The following is a 20,330-nucleotide window of genomic DNA, read 5'->3' as shown; positions in this document are numbered from 1 at the left end:
GGGATTAAAGGCATGCGCCACCACTGCCTGGCGACTTGATTATTTTTAAAAGATTCTCTCCAGGGCTTATAGTGAATCTCCATCAAAAGAAGTAGATAAAGGGAATTTTAAATATAGCAAAGAAAAAAGGTGTCAAGTTAGTTTGTACATATGGCTTAGTGGTAGAGCACTTGGCTGGCTTGTATAAAGTTCTGAATTTGATACAAGTACCATGGGGGCAGGGGAGTGTAGCCAGAAAAATTCATAATGGGAAGTTCTATTAAATTCCTAACATATGTCTCTGGAGAAACCATATAGGATAGAATCAAGTGGATGTAATATATTCAAAGTCCTGAGGAAGGTATGGAAGAGCAACTAAGATTACTGTACCCACTAGAGTTACTCTTTAGAATTGAAGAAGACATACTTTCCAAGCCAACAAAAGCCAAGGGAATTTGTTACCACTAGATTAGCTGTAATAAACGAAAATTTAAGAAAGTATGAAGCTCAAAAAAAAAAAAAAAATCAATCTTTTAGAGAAAACCAAAAAGTAACCAAAAGTATTTTAACAGACTAGCAAGACCGTTTAGTAATAACCTTATTTTAGTAATAACCTTGAGTATAATGATTTTTCAGCTAAAAGATGTAAACTTTCAAAAAAAAAAAAGCATGTGGGATCAGTTCGTATGCTGCTAGTGAGAAACTCAGTTCATTAGTGAAGGCACACAAAAACTAAAAGCGAAAGGATCAAAGAATATACTCTTCACAAGCAAACACCAAAAGTGAGTAGAGAAAACACACCTTAAATTAAAAACTGAAGATGCAGGTCACTCTATAAAGATGAAGTAGTTTAGCAAGCTAGAATTATAGTTACAAATATGTACTTATGGACTGGAGAGATGGCTCAGGGATTAGGAGCACTGACTGCCCTTCCAGAGGTCCTGAGTTCAGTTCCCACATGGTAGCTCACAACTGTTTGTAATGGGATCTGATGCCTTCTTCTGGTGTATGTGAAGACAGCTACAGTGTACTCACATGTATTAAATAAATAAATAAATAAATAAATATTTTTTAAAAATAGGTATTTCTTTAATTCTAGGGCCACTCCTTTATATAAAGCAGACATTACTCATTACAAAAGAGTAGGCTCTAATACAGTGTTGTTTGGGACTTCATCCCATATTCATTTTAATGAACAGATCATTTCAAAAGAAATCACCAGGGAAGCATCAGAGATAAGGTGTACTACAGAACAAGTGCATCTGACAGACATTGAGATAACATGCCACCCAGCAGGTGTAGAGTGTGTATTCCTCTGCATGTGCTAATAGAGGCTACAAGACAAATCTAAAAGACTGAAGAACTTCACATTAGAATTTGTTTTCTCTGATTACAATGGGATAAGTAAAACTAAGAAAACTTTAGAAACAGTAGAAATAAAGCTGGAGAGTGGTGTTGCTTGCCTTTCATCATAACACTTAGAAGACAAAAGGGTAGGCAGATCTCTGAGTTCAAGGCCAACCTGGTCTACAGAGTGAGTTATAGGACAGTCAGGGCTATGTTGTGAAACCCTAGTCCTTTGGAAAACTTACATGTCTAAAAATATTTATGATTCCTAACAGCAAAGGTACAGTTATGAAATAGCAAGGAAAATAATTTTATGAGGATCATCATAGCATGACAAACTGTATTAAAAAAAGACAGCATTGGGAAGGTTGAAAACCACTGCACTGAATTATTTAAGCAAGGATGTTTTGTGTGTGTGTGTGTGTGTGTGTGTGTGTGTGTGTGTGTGTGTGTGTGTGGTTTTAACATAGAGTACATGAAAAAAGTTGTAAGTTCTGTGAAGGAAGTTATAAAGGAGAGCAATCAGTAGGGCTAGACCAGGGCCAAGGAGGTAACGGGACAAGACCCAGGACCCTGGCTAGGGATGGCAGAGGAAGGAAAAGGGGAAATACAATTAGACACATCTTCTAGGCAACTAATGATATAGATGTAGTAGGGTAACACGGCATAATAACACTTTATTTCTGCTTATGGAATAGATTACTAAGAGCAGGATAAATGAAATTTTTATTCTGGAAAGTTTCACAAAAGGTTGTTAGTCCATCTGCTAGAAATTTTGTTTTGATTTTGTACTTGGGTATTTATTTCAATATTTCAAGAGTATGTCCATTTAAAGAAAGAATACTAGAGATTTAAGACTTTTTAAAATAGTTTCTTTTCCTTATGATCTTGATAGGTAAAAGAAATGATAACTTATCCTAGAATTTGATGTGTATGTTATATCTGATCGGAATTTAGATTTTTGGTTTAGTTTCAAAATCTTAAATTTTACTTCAGTGGCTTTCCTCAGTTGACAGATTGTCTTTTAATCACATTAATATTCTTTCTTGAATTGCAAATACAACCAGTTCCCATAAAATTTGATAACAAAACATTTGTACTGCTTAATCACAGTATTCCTTTGCTTTGTTGGCCCTATATATTTAGTTTGTCAGTTGGAAGAAGCTTCAATAATTGATGCTTGAAGCAAATGAAGCTGACTTATGTGTTGACGTAGTCAGAGAGCTAACAAGTCCACAGGAAATTGCTGGACTTATGTAAACTGCCCGTGTGTTTCTAAGGAGACTATTGATGCAGTCTTAACCCCTGTTCCACACCTGCCACATGATGTCTCATTTTTCATTCTGTTAAGACTGCCTTGGCAATGCTGTTAATTGTTTACCCATGATTCACTCTTCATCCTCCTGCTAAACATTCTTGTCTTCGAGGGGAGAACTGACTCCCTTGCACACATATACATCACATAAAGTAGTGATAATAAACCCAACACAAGAGTGTATCCTTTGTGGTATCTTCTTAATATTTGAGATTACTTTGTTCTGTGGGATAGTAATTTTATGTATTTAATAAATAATTGCATGCATTTATAAAGATTTATTCTGTAATTGATGACATGTGGTTGTTTTCAGCTGCGCTAGTATGAATGATGTTCTGGGAATATCCTTATGTCTAATTGTGTATAAGTAAGCATGTCTTGGGTGTGTGCATAGCGGTAGGTCACAGGGATCCTTTAGATATTCATGTTTGTCTTTCATAGGTTGAATAGTGTTAAAAGTTGCAGCAATATTATATTCCCATTAAATCATATCCAGCTAAGTCCTATGTAATTCTAAGAGTTTTGTTGCTCTGCCTTAACTAATGCTCCATTTTGCTACCTTTCTTCACATGATGGTATTCTGTTAGAGTCTTAACTTATGTGTCCCAATAACCAGCAAGAGTAAACTTGTTTTCCTGTGTTGATGGCTATAATGTTAGAAAAATGTTTCTTGTTTATTTACAATGTGTGTGTCTTAATTCCTGTGCTTTAGAGTAAAGACTTCCTCTTGTGTGGGACATATTCTTGTTATAGAGTGAAAGCAAATAAAATAAAACCAACAAAACAGCTATCCTGTGCTTGGGTTAAATATTTTTGTGTCCATGCTCCAGAGGCCAAAGCCTGTCACAAAACTATGCTCAATGTCAGTGAGGCAGAAAGTTGTTCTCCCAAGCCAGGCATTGGAAGTCATGGGGCCATGTGAATGGAAGAGGGTGATCCTTTCACAGAAAAGGACAAAGTAGAGGTGCTAGACAGTGGTCACACAGTCTATTGCCACTTGGTGAAATGCTGCTTATTTTCTTTCATTTGTATCTTAACTCTTATTCTCATTTCTTGTGTTTTGTTCTTTTACATTTTTTTAAAAGTTTTTAAAAAGGTTTTTAAGGTTATAAATGCTTTGTTGATTATATATTTTCTTTCACTTGTTATTTTACTCTAAATAACAAAACTTAACTTTAAAGTGTGTATCAGATGATAAGAATTTTAGAACTGTCTCAACAGGCTGGGCCCAGGCCCTGGTCCTAATTGTGTGGGAAAGAAATGAATAATTGTGAAAAGCAGAGAAAGGAAATTTAATTAACGTGCACTAGGAAGAGAAACATAAAGAGGGGTCCCCCAATCCGTGTCCATCTTTGTTGTACTAAAATCGGTTTAGATAGAGGAAACGTGGTGTGTGGGCATGAGGTGTGTGTAGCTAACACTGCTGATCTAGGTGTAGTCTGTCTGTTCATTGTTTCTTTTCTGGTTCTGCATGGTGGTCAGAAGGAGTTCTTAAAACTCTAGGGGACAAGCTGCTTCTCAGATTAGCCGTGATCCAGAGCACTGCCTTCCTATTATGGACAGTTACCCTCATTTGGGTCATATTTGTTGTGTGAGGTTCTGTTGTTGGTGACTGCAGGTTTAGGAAATTGGAGACCTTTCAACATTTTGTGGGGATCTGGAATAGGACATTATAAAAAGCTGACAATAAGGTGCCTCAGGTACTCTTATTTTTGTTCCTTGAGCCTTGAAGTGAAATAAAGAGGCTAGTTAGGTATTACCTTTTCCTAGGTAGTGATTAACATTCCTAGGTGCAGAATTAAGGAGTATAGTTGCAAAGTGAGAGGAGAGATACCTTGTGGGTACCTTGTGGGCCCAAGGGAAGAGTTGGTGGGTTTTTTTTGTTTTGTTTTGTTTTGTTTTATTTTTTTGGTCTGTTTTGTTTGCTTTGCTTTGTTTTGTTTTTTTAGCAAAGGCAGGTTTTAAGAGCCTTTTACCAAACCAGCTGTATTCTAACATGAAACATATTGATACTAAAGACACATATATGTAGAGGATGAGGATATATCTATTAGCAAAAACCATTTTAACCAAATTCCTTATTTTAAAACCATATTGGATATTAGATCAATATTTTATGTGTGTGTGTGTGTGTATTCCTGGTCTTTTAGGCAAGTTGGGATTTGAAATTTTTCTTTCATCCTGGTTGGTTAATTCCTTTGTTTTTAGTGGTGACTTTGTTAAACTTGAGTAAAAGAGCTGAGGGTAGTAATTTCTGGATACTTAAAACATTTTTGTTTAAATAATTGTTTTTGTAGTAATGCAGAGATTTTGGAGGTTAGTTCTTCCATAGGAGCCAAAATGTTTGAGGTAGGAGCTGGAGAGCTACCTCAGTATCTTTAAGAGCTGCTTTTGTAGAAAACCAAAGTTTGATTCCCAGCACCCACAGTGAGCAGCTCACAACAAACTGTAACTCTGTTTCCAGGGAATCTAACACCTCCTTCAGACCTCTGAGGTTCCCAGACCCCTCAACATATATTTACACAAGGAAACACATAAGTTTAGAATGAAAATATTTGTGGTAGTATTATTCTAAAATTTATATAGTTGTTTGAAGATTAAGTTTTATCACCCAGTGAACCAAAATACTTTTTTTTTTAAATTCACCAGGATGAACAAAATTGATCGATTTGAAGTAGATTGTTTTTTGCCTTTTATTTCATATTTATTATCCTTTTATAACCTTGATTATCTGTATTAGGATCATAATGAAAAAGCTTACCTGATACATTTTATCATTGAGTATTCAGATGTTCAAATAGAACAGAACTCTTGCTTGAATAGGTGTGGTGGCTCATCCTGCAGTCCTTGTACTCAGAAGGCTGAGGCAAGAACATAGATCACCACTCAGTCACGGCTATATGACGAGACTCTTATCTCAGAAAAGCCAAGGTGTAAGGCTGGAACTGAGTCCTGTTTGCCCAGCCTAGTTAAATCCCCAGCACCAGGAGACAAGCCTTCTCTCTTACCATAAAGAAATAAATTTCTAAAAATATATTTGCTTAAGAGATGGTATACACCAAAGATAGTTTTTAGGATTAATGATATGAAAATTAATAATTTTAAAAAGTTTGACCAGTATAGATACAAACTGTGTCCTTGTAGCTCTATTTTTAGAAATGAGTATTAAAAGTCAAGATTATTAGAATGTTAAATTATTTGCATGTAAATAAAAACTGTCAGAATGTAGCTTCCTAGATACAGTTTAGTACTTCAAGCATTGAACGATTAGAATTGTCAGAGGTATTTGCAAAACAATGTCCCCAGTGTTTTGCCTTTTTCTTTAATAACTACATTGATAGGCATCTGCTCGTAATTTTTCCTTACCACACAGTTTGCTCCCAGTCTTCTTAAATATCTTTATACTTAAATAATACTTTTGGCAAATTTAATAGTAAATATAAACCATTATTTTAAATTTTGCTTTATTAATTGAATGCTAATTTTGCTTTTCAGCGGGGATCTGATGAGCTTCTTTCTTCTGGTGTCATTAACGGACCTTCTACCATGAACAATTCTACTTCTGCAGGTGTGTATGGTAAGTTTTAACACCCTGTCCTGTGTTTTCTTTCTGTGAGCTTCTTTTTTGCCACTGTTTACAGTAAAAATTTGTGATTTTTGTTTGTTTGTTTGTTTGTTTTTGTTTTTCGAGACAGGGTTTCTCTGTGTAGCCCTGGCTGTCCTGGAACTCACTCTGTAGACCAGGCTGGTGAATCTGCCTGCCTCTGCCTCCCAAGTGCTGGGATTAAAGGCGTGCGCCACCACTGCCCGGCAAAATTTGTGCATTTTACTCAATAAGAGAAGTGGAAAGAGTCAGCTAAGGAAAAAAAGATAGTGTTGAAGACAGTTAGGAATGGGTCCACCATGTGGTACATCTGCTCCGAAGTAATTGGGAAGATATTGTAGGCAGAGAATTTGTTAATATAAAAATGCAAACAGTGATATGGGAGTTGAGAGTGAAGCCAACTTTGTACCGCTGAGCTCACATTAGAATCACTGGAAAAGAAGCTGGGGAGATACATGTAGTTCAGTTGGTAGTGCTTGCTATGCAAGCATGAGGGCCTGGTTTTGACTGCCCATGTCTTTTATTGCCTGTGCCTGTTACCCAGTATTAGGCTGCGAGGGGAGGAGAAGAGAATCCTTGGAGCTTGTTGGCCAGCTAATCTAGCCAAAACATGGAGCTCTGGGTTTAGTGAGAGATCTTGTCTCAGAAATTAAGGTGAAGAGTGATAGAGGAAGACACCCAAATCAATTTCTGGCCGCCGTAAGGATGCCATGCATGGGTAGTTGCCTATGAACATGCATGCCAGGAAGCAGAGAAAGATGAATGCTAATATTCATTACCTTTTCCTTTTTATTCTTTCTGGAAGTTTTGATCATGGAAAGATACTGCCCACGTTCAGGGTGGGGCTTCCCACATTAGTAAAGCCTCTTTGGAAAACCTTCCTAGACTACACCCAAGGGTTTATCTCCCAGATGAGTCTTATTATATGTGTCTTGAAGTTGACAATCAAGATTAACCAGCATACTCAGAATAACTTGGAAGCACTGGAAATATGCTAAACAGCCTGACTTACCTGTGAGTTTCTGTGTGGGGGAGATGTTTGCCTTTGTTTTTAGAGCTCTTAGGTCATGCATCAGAGACACAGACCTAAGGGATGCTGCTAGGTAGGGATCTAATCCAATCCTTGAAAATGCTAGACAGACCCTACTTGATTCATTTATCTCCTTTTTTTTCTTTTTAAGATTTATTTATTTGTTATATGTAAGTATACTGTAGCTTGTCCTTAGACATTCCAGAATAGGGCATCAGATCTTGTTATGGATGGTTGTGAGCCACCATGTGGTTGCTGGGATTTGAACTCAGGACCTTCAGAAGAGCAGTCGGTGCTCTTAACCACTGAGCCATCTCTCCAGCCCCTCATTCATCTCTTAATGTTTCTTCTAGATTGTCCTAGATTCCCAGGGCACTGTGTTCTGTGTGTGTGTGTGTGTGTGTGTGTGTGTGTGTGTGTGTGTGTCTGTCTGTCTGTCTGTCTGTCTGTCTGTCAATAGTACCCTGAATTTCCTCATGATTTCCACTTGGTAATGTGGAACAAACTTTTCTTTCATCATGCTGGGAATTGGACCCAAGATCTCACATGTGTTAGGATGAAGTTATATCTCTAGAACCAAAGAAATGTTTAAAAACTAACTCCATTCTTTGTCATAATCCAAACCCAGGTTTGTCTGAACTTGCGATATTTCTACCTCTGCCTCCAGAATGCTTCTGATGTTACATGCATTCACCACTGGGACAGTGTGAGTGTGACTCGCTCACAACTGCTTGTAACACTAGCTTCAAAGAGTCTAACATTCTCTTTTGGCCTCCATGGGTATCATATACATGTGGCATTACATGCCACATGTAATGGCGGGGAGAGGAGAGAGAGAGGAGAGAGAGAGAGAAAGAGAGAGAGAGAGAGAGAGAGAGAGAGAGAGAGAGAGAGAGAGAGAGAGAGAAAGTCATAGGAGTAGATTTTGATGCTTTCTTAAGATACACTAACTTTTTTTATTATTTTGTTTTGTTTTTTTGAGGCAAGGTTTCTTTGTATAGCTCTGCTGTCCTGGAACTCTGTAGACCAGGCTGGCCTGGAACTCAGAGATTTGCCTGCCTCTTCCTTCTGAGCACTGGGATTAAAGGTGTATGCCACCACTGCTTGACAAGACACACACATTTTAATAAAGTCATACTGTGCACCAAAGTGAGAGCCATGAATACTGACTTGTTGAGTGGTCTTTTTTTTTTTTTCTTCAGTAGAATCAGGAAAATTTTTGTAGATAATCTGAATATCAATTTTAAAAATACTTAAAGTCTGGGAAACTATATTGGAAGAAAATTTTTTGTTTGAAAACAGGAATTAGTTTGTATCAATCCTCTTGCAAGTACATGGTTGCCTCATAAAATTTCAGTGATGGGCTAATGATGCATGGCCATAAATGTACCAAAAGGCTGAAGTAGAGAGATTATTACATACACTGTGGTGTATCTGCAGCAGGTAAGCTTCTGAAGGGTTTATTCCATTGAGGAGATGGAAGGAAGCTTTTTATGTCTGTAGAGGGGCAGGTTATTTAGTCAGCTTCATAGACTACTTGTGTGTGGTTTAAAGCTGAGGCAAAAGCAATATCTGAAGGGACAGACTAACCTTCTGCCATCTTGTTAAATATTAAGCTTTACAGCACCAGTTGTTTTTCTAGAGACGGATCTTTGGGTGTAGGTGCCATGGGGTCATTGGGACTTTGTCTTGGAATGTTGGTATATCTAGTAGCTAGATAAGGCTCCATGCAGTTGAATGTTGATTGTTAAAGTGCACAAACTAACATTTGTCTTGGGCCTTTTTATCTTTGTGCTTTTCAGTAAGAACAGTGTTTTTACTCTGAGTATGTGGCACCAATATTTATAGTTTAATAATACCTTAAAATGTTATCTTAGCCAGGACACAGGAAACCTAAGCAGGACAATTTCAAATTCAGTGACAGCAAGTTCCAGGCCAGACCTCACTACAAAATTCTATCCTACCTTAAAATAACAGTTCTTACCTTTAATGTTGAACTTTTTAAAATGAATTCAAACATATTAGGTAGAGTTGCTCCTGTAATGTTAAGTTGGGATCCACCGAAAGGATTCAGAAGTATGTCAGTATCTTGTAATAATTGATTTTCTAAAGTTAGCAAATGAGGGCAAAATTGAACTGCATGTGAAATTAATTGCAAGCTTTTAAACAGAATAGTGATAAAGTTGTATTTCACATATGCCTCGCCAATGATTCCCACATTTTTAGCTGTTGCCCTAGCCACCAAGTGATCCAACATGATGGTGCATTCCTGTAGTCCTAGCACTGGGGAAGTGGAGGCAGAAGGATCAGAACTTCACTATCATCCTTGGCTACATTTTTAAAAAGTGGGAAGGAAAAAAAAAGTGTGTGTGAGTTGTGTGTGTGTGTGTGTGTGTGTGTGTGTGTGTGTGTGTGTGTGTGAGAGAGAGAGAGAGAGAGAGAGAGAGAGAGAGAGAGAGAGAGAGAGAGAATAGGTAATAGGTAACAAGATTGAAAGCTGCTAGAAAAAACCTAATCCTACTTACTCATCTCCTATTGTACCTGCTGCTTTCAAAGCTCTGTATATTGTCCATGATTTTATAAAGAATGTCAGTCTATTATTGATTAACATTCAGATTTAACTGTTCTGTCTAAATAGGAGGATGAGACTATAGCAGAAACACTAAAGAATTAAATCTACCAAATCCCATTCTTGCTTATTTTGGTATAACTACTAATAATATAGATATATTTAAAATGAAGATTTTTCTGTTGCATAAGGATACTGGAACACTGGTGCCAAGTTATGACTCTCCCAGGCAATGTGGGACCTATGGTTATTCTCTTTAGATATTGTTAGTGTTATTTTAAAATCTCTTGTATAATGGGCTACTTGAGGTGCTCAGGAGGTATCTTAGGGTTTCTATTTCTGCACAGACATCATGACCAAGAAGCAAGTTGGGGAGGAAAGGGCTTATTTAGTTTACTTCCAAATAGCTGTTGATCACCAGAGGAAGCCAGGACTGGAACTCAAGCAGGTCAGGAAGCAGGAGCTGATGCAGAGGCCATGGAGGAATGTTCCTTACTGGCTTGCTTCCCCTGGCTTGCTCAGCCTGCTCTCTTATAGAACCCAAGACTTCCAGCCCAGGGATGGCACCACCCACAAGGGGCCCTACCCCCTTGATCACTAATTGAGAAAATGCCCCACAGCTGGATCTCATGGAGGCACTTCCCCAACTGAAGCTCCCTTCTGTGATAACTCCAGCCTGTGTCAAGTTGACACACAAAACCAGCCAGTATAGGAGGTAAAGGTCCTTGCTGCCAAGCCTATGACATGAGTGTGATCCCAGGCAGTTCCTTCATGGTAGAAGGAGAGAACTGACTCCTGGCTGTGACACACGCATGTCTACATAAAATCAATAAAATGTAATAAAAATTCTTTCTTGTAGGTACACATTTTGTGAGAGCTTTAAATTATGAAGCTTAGTCCTAAAATAAAGAATATCCCTTCCTATGAGCTTTACCTAAAATAGACTTAAAGATATTTTGACTCAACTTACATTAATTTGTTATTGTAACATGCTGCTTTAACTAGTGTATGTGTGCTCACACACCCTTGTGCACAGGGCAATGCTTTTTTATGTCTGGGAACTTGAACTTTTAATGTCCTCTGGTAACTATGAAAACATTTCAACACTTCATAACTCATATTCATTCTCCTTTTTAATATAGTTGTACAAACTGATGGCAGAAACTGCTACTATTCTGTTTACTAAAAGAACTGATTTTTATTTCAGCCCATTGTTACTCAGATTAAACAGCTACTTTTAAAGTCTTCCCTTTAGCTACAGGTGGCCTTGACTAGTACAAGTGATTTATGGGATCTTTGGGTCATGTCTGTCTACTGTTTGTCTTTTCTCCTACTGCTTGGAGGACTTCTATCTTTCATCTCAGACTGTAAAGAAGGTGGTTACCTTTTAGCAAGAGAGACAACATAGAACCCGTCACTCATCATAGCTTTATATGCTGCTATTACAAACATAGAAGCAATGTTGCTGAACAGTCACAAGCATAATGTTAAATGTTATATATTTAACATATCAGTATATGTTATGTCATTGGCTCATTTACACAGTGCTTAAAAACACAAATACTAATCTATGTTGTAAAAAAAAATCAAAATATGCTTGGAAGATAAATATAAATGGAAAGAGAAAAACTTCATGAGCATAAAGCATATGTGTGTTTCTGTGTGGGTGAATGTGTTGTGTGCGGGTATCTCAGGATACCAATAGACGTCATTGGATCCCTTAGAACTGGGGTTATGGGTGGTCACCCACTTGGTATGGGTGCTGGAAACTATTTAGGGAAGAATAACAGCAAGAGGTCTTAACTGCTGATCCATCATTCCAGCCTAGTATTCTACTTCTTGATTTGGCTGTTTATTATGCAGTCTATTTATGAAGCTATGATAATATTAATACTAAAGTATTAATGACTACAGTACAAAAAGAAAGTTATAGAGAAACACTTTGATGCAGTTATGAGTTCTAACAAATGTGCACAAGATGGACACAATATTTTATACCCAGTTGAAAAGATATATATAGACTCTTAGTGGTCATTCTAATGTCTATTTTCCTCTCCTTTCAAAACAGAATTCTCAAATTATTACTAGACTGCCACACAAGAATAAAATACCAATTTCCTCCTCCCACTTGAAAGTGGAAGGTCAGTGGTAAAAGAAGGTTGGCAGAGATGAAGTACAGCTTTAACTTTCCTTAACCTCTTCTCTAAGGATGTGAATGATGGTGATATTTTGAGTAAGAATGGCCTCCATAGGCTGATTATGTGATTGCTTAGTCATCAGGCAGTGGCAGCACTTGAGAAGAGTTAGGAAGTGTGACCTTGTTGGGATAGGTGTGGTCTTGTTAGAGGAAGTGTATCACTGGGAAGGGTGGGGTTGGGGTTCAAATGCCCAAGCCAAGCCTTGTGTCACTCTCTCTCTTGGTCAGTGGATCAGGGTATAGCTCTCAATACTTCTCCAGCACCATGGTTGCTGCCATGCTCCCAGTCACGATGATAATGGGCTAATAAATAAACCTCTGAAACTGTAAGCAAGCCAGTTAAAGAAATTAAATGCTTTCTTTTGTAAGAGTTGCCTTAATCATGGTGTCTCTTTACAGCAATAGAACAGTGACTAAGAAGTGATAAAGTGCTGCTTTACAATTTGAACAGTAGTCATAAATTATAGTAGAAGATCATATTAGAAAATCTGGTTCCTAATCAAGAAATCAAATCCCCTGTCATCTACCCATATTTCAGAAGATCCAAAAATATACCCAAGTTGTAATTTGTTTTGAATTACAGCCCTTTCACCTATATTTGAGTTAACATACCATACTTAAGTAATACTCCTATGATCGGTCTGGTTAATCCATACAGACAAGAACAGGCCCAAAACAAGAAATTAAACAATGTGTCACTACATCAGATGAGTGGAGAGAAAATCTTATGACAGATTAATAAGAGCATAATTATAGCTGTTGGTAATAAATACAAAATAAAGCAAAAGCAAATTAGTGAAATAATCTTTGTACTCATGTGCTTGAAATAATCTTCATTTGAATCACTACAAAATCTAGAAGACTAATGACATAGCATATATAAGATCTTAGGTGCAATACCTAGAAATACAATATAGCAGTGTATTAACAGTACATACCTAGTTACAAATACAAATTTGGGAGCAAGTGTTATATGTGTGTGTGAGAGGGGGAGACAATGGGGGAATGCTCAATTTATATATTTCTAGGTCAAGTTTTATGCTACAGACACAACATTTATATTGCTGTGTTCTTATATGGCACCTATGATATTTATATAGAATTATAGGTAGTAAATTTTCACTAGTTCTTAGAAAAGGGATATTAGGAGTTTGGCAAGATTATATTTTTCTACCAATAGTGACAAATATCATATTTAATATTTAAAAGGATTATAATGAAATTTTAAAATAGTTATATTTGGCCTGTCTTCATATTATTCCTGGAGGAAAAATATTTCTGAATTTCATCTGCATAAACTTGAGTAATCATTGTAGGCAGGTCAGTTGTAGTTTGTATGATTTGAATAAAATCTTGCTATGTGCTAGGATAGTCAGTTCATTTTGCAGTGGCTGGTCTGAGATGTTGGAGCAGGACAGCTTCATGGGGATGTACTGTACTGTAGAGTGCTGAGTAGCATGCCTGAGTTTGAAGTATGGAGGGGATATTGAAAAAATATATATTTTAACTAAGGTCTGCTTATTACTGCTGAATAGGATTACCATAAGAACACAAAATTTAGCTAATAGAATGAGAAAGCCTATATTGCTTAAGAAGCTTAAAAAATAATTTTGCTTATGAAATAACTCATCCAGATCATTTTGGTTGTATTAGGCACAAAATTTATATCATAATCTTTCTTAAAATTTTGTTTGTTTGTTTGTTTGTTTGTGTGAGCCCTGGCTAGCCTGGAACTCAGTCTTTAGATCAGGTTGGCTTCTAGATCTGCTTGCCCCTGCCTTCTGACTGCTGGGATTAAAAAGTGTGTGCCACTACAGCCTGGCTTAAATTTTATTGTTTTAATCCTTTTTATTTTGCAGAATAAAAGTTTGAAAAGGGTTCTTTAAAAATATATTAGTGGGCTGGAGAGAATGGTGAATAAGGTTAAGAGCACTGGATGCTCTTGCAGAAGACCCAGGTTCAGTTCCTAGCACCCACATGGTAGCTTAAAACTGTCCTTAATCTCAGTTCCAGGGACTCTAGTACCTATTTCTGGTTCCTTGGGCACCAGGCATGTTGAATGTACATACATACTTGTGGGAAAAACACTTATACCCATAAAAACAAACATACATGAGACATTTTGAACATTTGAGTTTAGAGGTATAGTCATACCTCAATTAGTGATTGGCATGCTTTCTGAAAATGCAGTGAATATCCTAGAGTAGAGACTGTCATCCTGTGGTTACAACATGTGGGGGTTGAACTATCCTTTCATCAGGATACCTCAGACGATCAAAAAGTACAAATATTCATATTATAATTGATAAGAAGCAAAATTGCAGTTGATGAAGTAGCAACAGAAATAATTTTATGGTCGGGGTCACCACAACATAAGGAACCGTATTAAGGGGTTGTAGCATTAGAAGGTTGAGAACCACTGTCCAAGAGTGTGCTTACACAGACCTGGGCAGTATAGTTTACTTACACACCTAGGTGTATATGGTGTATTCGGTTTAGCTTATGTCCCAGACTGCAAACCTGTGCATATTGATTTTGTGCAAACCTGTCACTGTAGTGAATACTATAGGTAGTTGTAGTTAAAGTGTTGTATATCTAAACTTAGGAAGGGTATACTGTGGTTAATGCTTACCTCATGAAAGTGATACATGACTCCCTGAAGCAATATAATTGATTTATCCTAATACTTTTCCTCAAAAAAAAAAAAAAAATCACACAGCAATTAAATGTAATGGCCACATTGAAAGACCAAAAGTGGGTTCATTAAGAGGTTGGTTTTATTTCTCACTCATGACATCAACCCATAGCTCATGAATTTCAAATCTGGTGCACTAGGTCAAGTGTGGCAGTTTAGTTAATGTAGTATGTCAACCTAAATTAGTTTCAGAAATTAAAACAAATCTTATGTCTTTTTAGCTAATGGGAATGACAACAAGAAATTTAAAGGAGATAGACCTCCCTGTTCGCCTTCCCGTGTTCTCCATCTTCGAAAAATTCCATGTGATGTCACCGAAGCAGAGGTCATATCATTAGGTCTACCATTTGGCAAAGTAACTAATCTTTTGATGTTGAAAGGAAAAAGCCAGGTACGTAAACATTTAAAGATGGACAACTGAGTGATTGTCTTCTGGGTGTTAGTATTTCATATAATTTTTATTTTCTTGAACTTAAAAATAACTAGTTGATTTGAGACGGGGTCTCTGTGTTGCTCTGGCTAATGTAAAGTTCATAAGCTCAAGTGACCTTTCTAAAGTTCTGCCTTCTAAGTATCTGGGACCACAAAGGTGTATGCCACCTTGCTGGCTATTCACCTTTTCTTACTATCTGTGACCACAAATAACACAATAAACAGGAAAATTTCTTATCTATTGCTTTGAAGTCATTTTCTTTAAGACCTATTTTATATTTTACTTACTTGATGTTTTTAACTATAGGATGATTCCTAAAAATATCATGTAAGACCTAAGAGACCCTGATAGAGAAATTATAAATTGCACTTTGTCTAGCTAAAGAACAGTTAAGTTTTTCAAACAGTGCAGTTATCACTATAAGCTAAAGGTCTGATTGGATTTTACTTGGGATTTAAGAGTTGGGAGCAGCTGGGTATGGTAGCACACACCTTTAATCCCAGGGCTAGAGAGATAGGTAAGTAAGTTTCTGAGTTCAAGGCCAGCCTGGCAAGTTCTATACAGAGTAAGTTCCAGGACAGCCAGGACCATGTTGAAAGATCCTGTCTTATAACTAAAACAAACAACAGCAGCAAAAAAGATTTGGGAGTCACATCATATGTAAAATAAAATTGAATGTTTAGCTAGATATGACTGAATAGTTTTTAATAGTGTTTTTAAAAGTGGAAGAAAACATTTTTTAAAGGCTAGAGATTTAGCTCAACAGTTAGTTAAGATCCCTTGTTGCTTATGCAAAGTTTCTAGGCCATAAAAGTAGTGGCCCATAGCTGGCTATGGGCATCAGGCATACACTTGATGCACATACATATAATCAGACAAACACATATATAAGTTAGAAAATGAATCTTTTTTTTTAATGGATTGGTTTATATTAGGCCACTTTTCTTGTAAGAGTTTATTTCTGCTGGGCAATGGTGGCGCATGCCTTTAATCCCAGCACGTGGGAGGCAGAGACAGGTGGATTTCTGAGTTCTAGGCCAGCCTGGTCTACAGAGTGAGTTCCAGGACAGCCAGAGCTATACAGAGAAACCCTGTCTCGAAACCCCCCCCCCAAAAAAAAAGAGTTCATTTCTTTTCATTTCTTTTTGTATTTAATAAAACTGATTGCTGTGAATCTTAATCTTTAATTTGGTCTGTTGTAGCCTGTTGCTTTAGGCTAGCCCGAAACAATGTCAGGTCTCCTGTTCCCATAAAACTATTATGCATATTCTAGTTGTAGAATTATTGTGTAGCTTCTTTAATAGTTTGGAGTCATAAGAGAAACTTCATTGCACAAATGAGTTTTTACGTTAAATTATTTTTTTAAGATTTTATTACTTATTTTTGGTACTTTTGTGAGTTTCATACATGGATTGGTCATACTCCCTCTCTTCCAACTCTTCTCAAGAGGAGGTGATATGTCCTCTTTCCTACCTATCAAACTTTTTTGTTTTAAACCTTTCAGGATACATTTTAATAGATACATGCAAATATATAATTTCTGTGTATAAATGAGATATTATTTGATATTTTAATTCACAAATATATCATATATTTAAATCAGATTCAAAACATCTACAATATTCTTTCCATCCCTTTTCTCTCTGTTTTTTTGGGGGTAAGAGGAGGGGAATTAGCGTAGAGGGAGAAGTTGTTAGAGTTTGACCCTAGGACTTTTCTTGTGCTGGCCAAGTACTCAAGCTACAACCTGATAATATTTCTTTATGGTGAAATTGTTTAAAATCCTGTTTTCTAGTCTTTTTAATTATACAGTGTATTACCATTATCTTTAAATACCTTACTAAGAAAAAACACAATAGAATTTTTACTTCTAAAGATATCTTAGACAAGCTTAAACCAGCTATTTTCAACCTGTGTATCAAGACCCCCCCCCTTTCATGGAGGTTGTATATTAAATCTGCATATCAGGTAGTTACATAATGATTTATAACAGTAGCAAAATTATAGTTGTGAAATAGCAAAAAATGTGATTGGAAGTTACCACAGCATGAGAAATTGTGTTAAAGGGTTGAAGCATTAGGAAGGTTGAGAACCACTGGTATAGACACATTTATTGATCGACTTTCCCCAAGTCTTGTGTTTCACTAATTTCCCCAACCTCTAGTAACTACTGTGCTATGCCTCACTTGTGTGAGAATAGCATTTTGAAAGATTCTACATATCTGTGAAATAGTGCAGTGCTTATCTTTCTGTCCTTGGCATGGTTTACTGAACACAATAGTCTCCAGTTTGTCCTATTATACACAGGTATCAATTTTCCTTATTGATTCACTGGTTGGTAGACACTTGAGTTGGTGCTATGTCTTGGCTGCTGTGAGTAGTACTCCAATACATATGAGAGTGCAGATGTCTCTCTGACCTTATGATTTTGTTGCTTTTGGATATATACCCAGTAATGGATTGTGGTTCTATTTAATTTTTTTTTACAAAAAGGAATCTCTATTCTGAATGTATAATAATTAATTTATGTTCCCACTACCAGTACAAACAAAGCTCTCAACACAATTGTTTTGGTTTTTTTTTTTTTTTTTGAGACAGTGTCTCACTGTGTAGACACTTGGCTGGCCTTGAGCTCAGCTTCTGCCTCTTGATTTCTAGTATCAGTGATGTGTACCATCATTCCTGGCCTTGTCCTTAGTCCTTTTTGGTAATAGCCATTCTATTATCAAACAGCTAATTAAAAGTTTGGTTTTTTTTATTTCCCTGCATAGTTGTATTGAATTTTTTTTCAAATAGCTGTTGACTGTTTTCTTTTGAAAAAACAAAACAAAACATGTTTAAATCTTTTATCTGTCCTCTACCCACCATGAACAGGTCAAACTGTTCTTTCATCTTTGCATCTTGAGAACATCTTGCTTCTCCCTCCTACCATCTGGAATTATACCTGTGTACAATACTAGTGCTCTAACTCCTGAGCTTTGGAGCCTTCACCTTAGAGCTGTATATAAATAGGCCCAACTCTATTGGCCATTTTAAAAAATAGAATCTTTTTTTTTTTGATCAGGTTATTCTTGCATAAATTTGAATACTCTTGTAGGTAGTTCTGAGTACTCAGTATGATTGGTATGTTTATATTCTCTTTTATCAGCCATTAAAAAAGTAGGCAGACCTTGCTACATTAAAAATTCTATTGCCAACTGCATGTCTTTGATCCAAGCACTCAGGAGGCCAAGGGAAGGGCCTGGTCTACATAGTAACTTCAAGGACAGTGAAGGCCTATGGAGAAGAGACCCTGCCCCTTCCCCAAGATAAAAAAAGCAAACCACAAGTCAAAACAGTTCTATTGCTGATTTAACCCATCACAGAAGTCATAGCAGTCTATATAGCTAAGTCCAAACATAGGATAAGATATGAAGTGTCAGGAAGCTTAAAAGTATCTCACATGTATAATTTAAAAAGTCACAAGCAGAGAATTTTTTTAAATGTTGCTAGTAATAATTCAAAGTGCTCTGTGTGTATACACATAATATACAAATGTATAAACATGTTTATGTGAATATAGTGTGTAAACAAATAGCACGTATACATAAAACAGAAAAAATGCTTTACACAGATTTATATGTAGCCTTTGCTTTAAAGTATACAGGACGAGTGTAGGTTAGAAGTATAAAATGAGATAAAACTGAATGTGAGGGCTGGTTCAATGGTAAAGAGTATTCTTTACCATTGACTGCTCTTCCACAGGATCTGGGTTAGAATTCCATCCACCCACATGGTAATCCCAACTGTCTGTAACTTCAGTCTTGGGATCCAGCTCCCTTTTCTGGCATCTCTGGGCAATGCATTCATATGGGCATAGACATACATGAGACAAAACCCACATAAACATGTGTATGCTACTATTTTGAGTGGGTGCCTTCATACACTGATGTTTTCTAGTTCTTTCCTGCAGAATCCCAGACAGATCACCTAACTAGCACTCTGTCATTTCATGTTTGGGTTAAAGAGTTATAGATTGCTTATATATCTGCATATTTTAATAGAGGAAACTGAGGATCACAGGTGTTTATGACCAAGTTACAGTAAGTAGGTAGAGATTTAGATCAGGTTTTTACTCAGGCAGTGATGATTTCTCATTTCCTGCTATCAAATCAGATATGTGATATGTTGGTTCCTTGATGGCAATGTTTGTGATGATAGGAACTCTGAAGAAGAACATTACATTTCATCTGTAGATGTGGTACATCTATACAATGGAATAGATAGAAGAAAAATGAAGAAGAGCAAGTTATTATACCCACATCTTATTTGAGAATTTAGATAGAGTAGTACTTTTCAACCAACTATCCCCTTTCCCCATCCTCCAACAGGGTTTTCAACTTGTTTGTTTTGTGTGTGTGTGTGTGTGTGTGTGTGTTTTAGATATTTTCTTCATTTACACGTCATATGGTATCTCTTTTCCCTGTTACCCCTCTGAAAAAAAGAAATAAAATAAAATAAAACAAAACAACAACAACAACAACAAAACCCTGTTCCCTCCCCCTCCCCCTGCTCACCAACCCACCCACTCCTGCTTCCTGGCCCTGGCATTCCCCTACACTGGGCCATAGAACCTTCACAGGGCCAAAGGCCTCTCCTCCCATTGATGATGGACTTGGCCATCCTCTGCTACATATGCTGCTGGAACCATTAGTCCCACCATGTATACACTTTTGGTTGGTTGTTTAGTCCCTGGGAGCTCTGAGGGTACTAGTTAGTTCATATTGTTGTTCGTCCTAAGGGGCTACAAACCCTTCAGCTCCTTGGGTCCTTTCTCTAGCTCCTTATTGGGGATCCTGCACCCAGTCCAGTGGATGGCTGTGAGCCTCTACTTCTATATTAGTCGGGTAAGGTCAGAGCCTCTCAGGAGACATCAGGCTCCTGTCAGCCAGCACTTGTCGGCATCCTCAATTGTGTCTGGATTTGATGGTTGAATATGGGAAGGATTCCCAGGTGGAACAGTCTCTGGATTGTCCTTCCTTCAGTCTCTGCTCCATAGTTTGTCTCTGTAACTCCTTCCATGGGTATTTTGTTTCCTCTTTTAAGAAGGAATAAAGTACCCACACTTTGGTCTTCCTTCTTCTTGAGTTTCTTGTGGTTTGTGGATTGTACTTTGTGTATT

At 37.0% G+C, this 20,330-nt stretch overlaps 1 protein-coding gene across 8 annotated transcripts in view; it reads left to right on the top strand.

The window, feature by feature from the left end:
* Ptbp3 (polypyrimidine tract binding protein 3) overlaps positions 1–20,330 on the top strand; it is an 85,336-nt gene that overhangs the window by 21,749 nt on the left and 43,257 nt on the right. For 4 of the 8 annotated variants that reach the window (XM_031377545.1, XM_031377542.1, XM_031377546.1 and 1 more), the window contains 2 exons: positions 6,137–6,209; positions 14,958–15,127. In XM_031377545.1, coding sequence (XP_031233405.1) covers positions 6,188–6,209; positions 14,958–15,127 — 192 coding nt within the window. In that variant the 5' untranslated portion in view covers positions 6,137–6,187. Of the gene's footprint in view, positions 1–6,136; positions 6,219–14,957; positions 15,128–20,330 lie in introns of all 8 variants that reach the window. The other 4 variants (XM_031377543.1, XM_031377540.1, XM_031377539.1 and 1 more) reach the window with 1 other exon arrangement.

The sequence above is a fragment of the Mastomys coucha genome, unplaced genomic scaffold (assembly GCF_008632895.1).
Source record: "Mastomys coucha isolate ucsf_1 unplaced genomic scaffold, UCSF_Mcou_1 pScaffold18, whole genome shotgun sequence".
NCBI lineage: Eukaryota > Metazoa > Chordata > Mammalia > Rodentia > Muridae > Mastomys > Mastomys coucha.
This window is presented reverse-complemented; position numbering and strand designations above follow the sequence as displayed.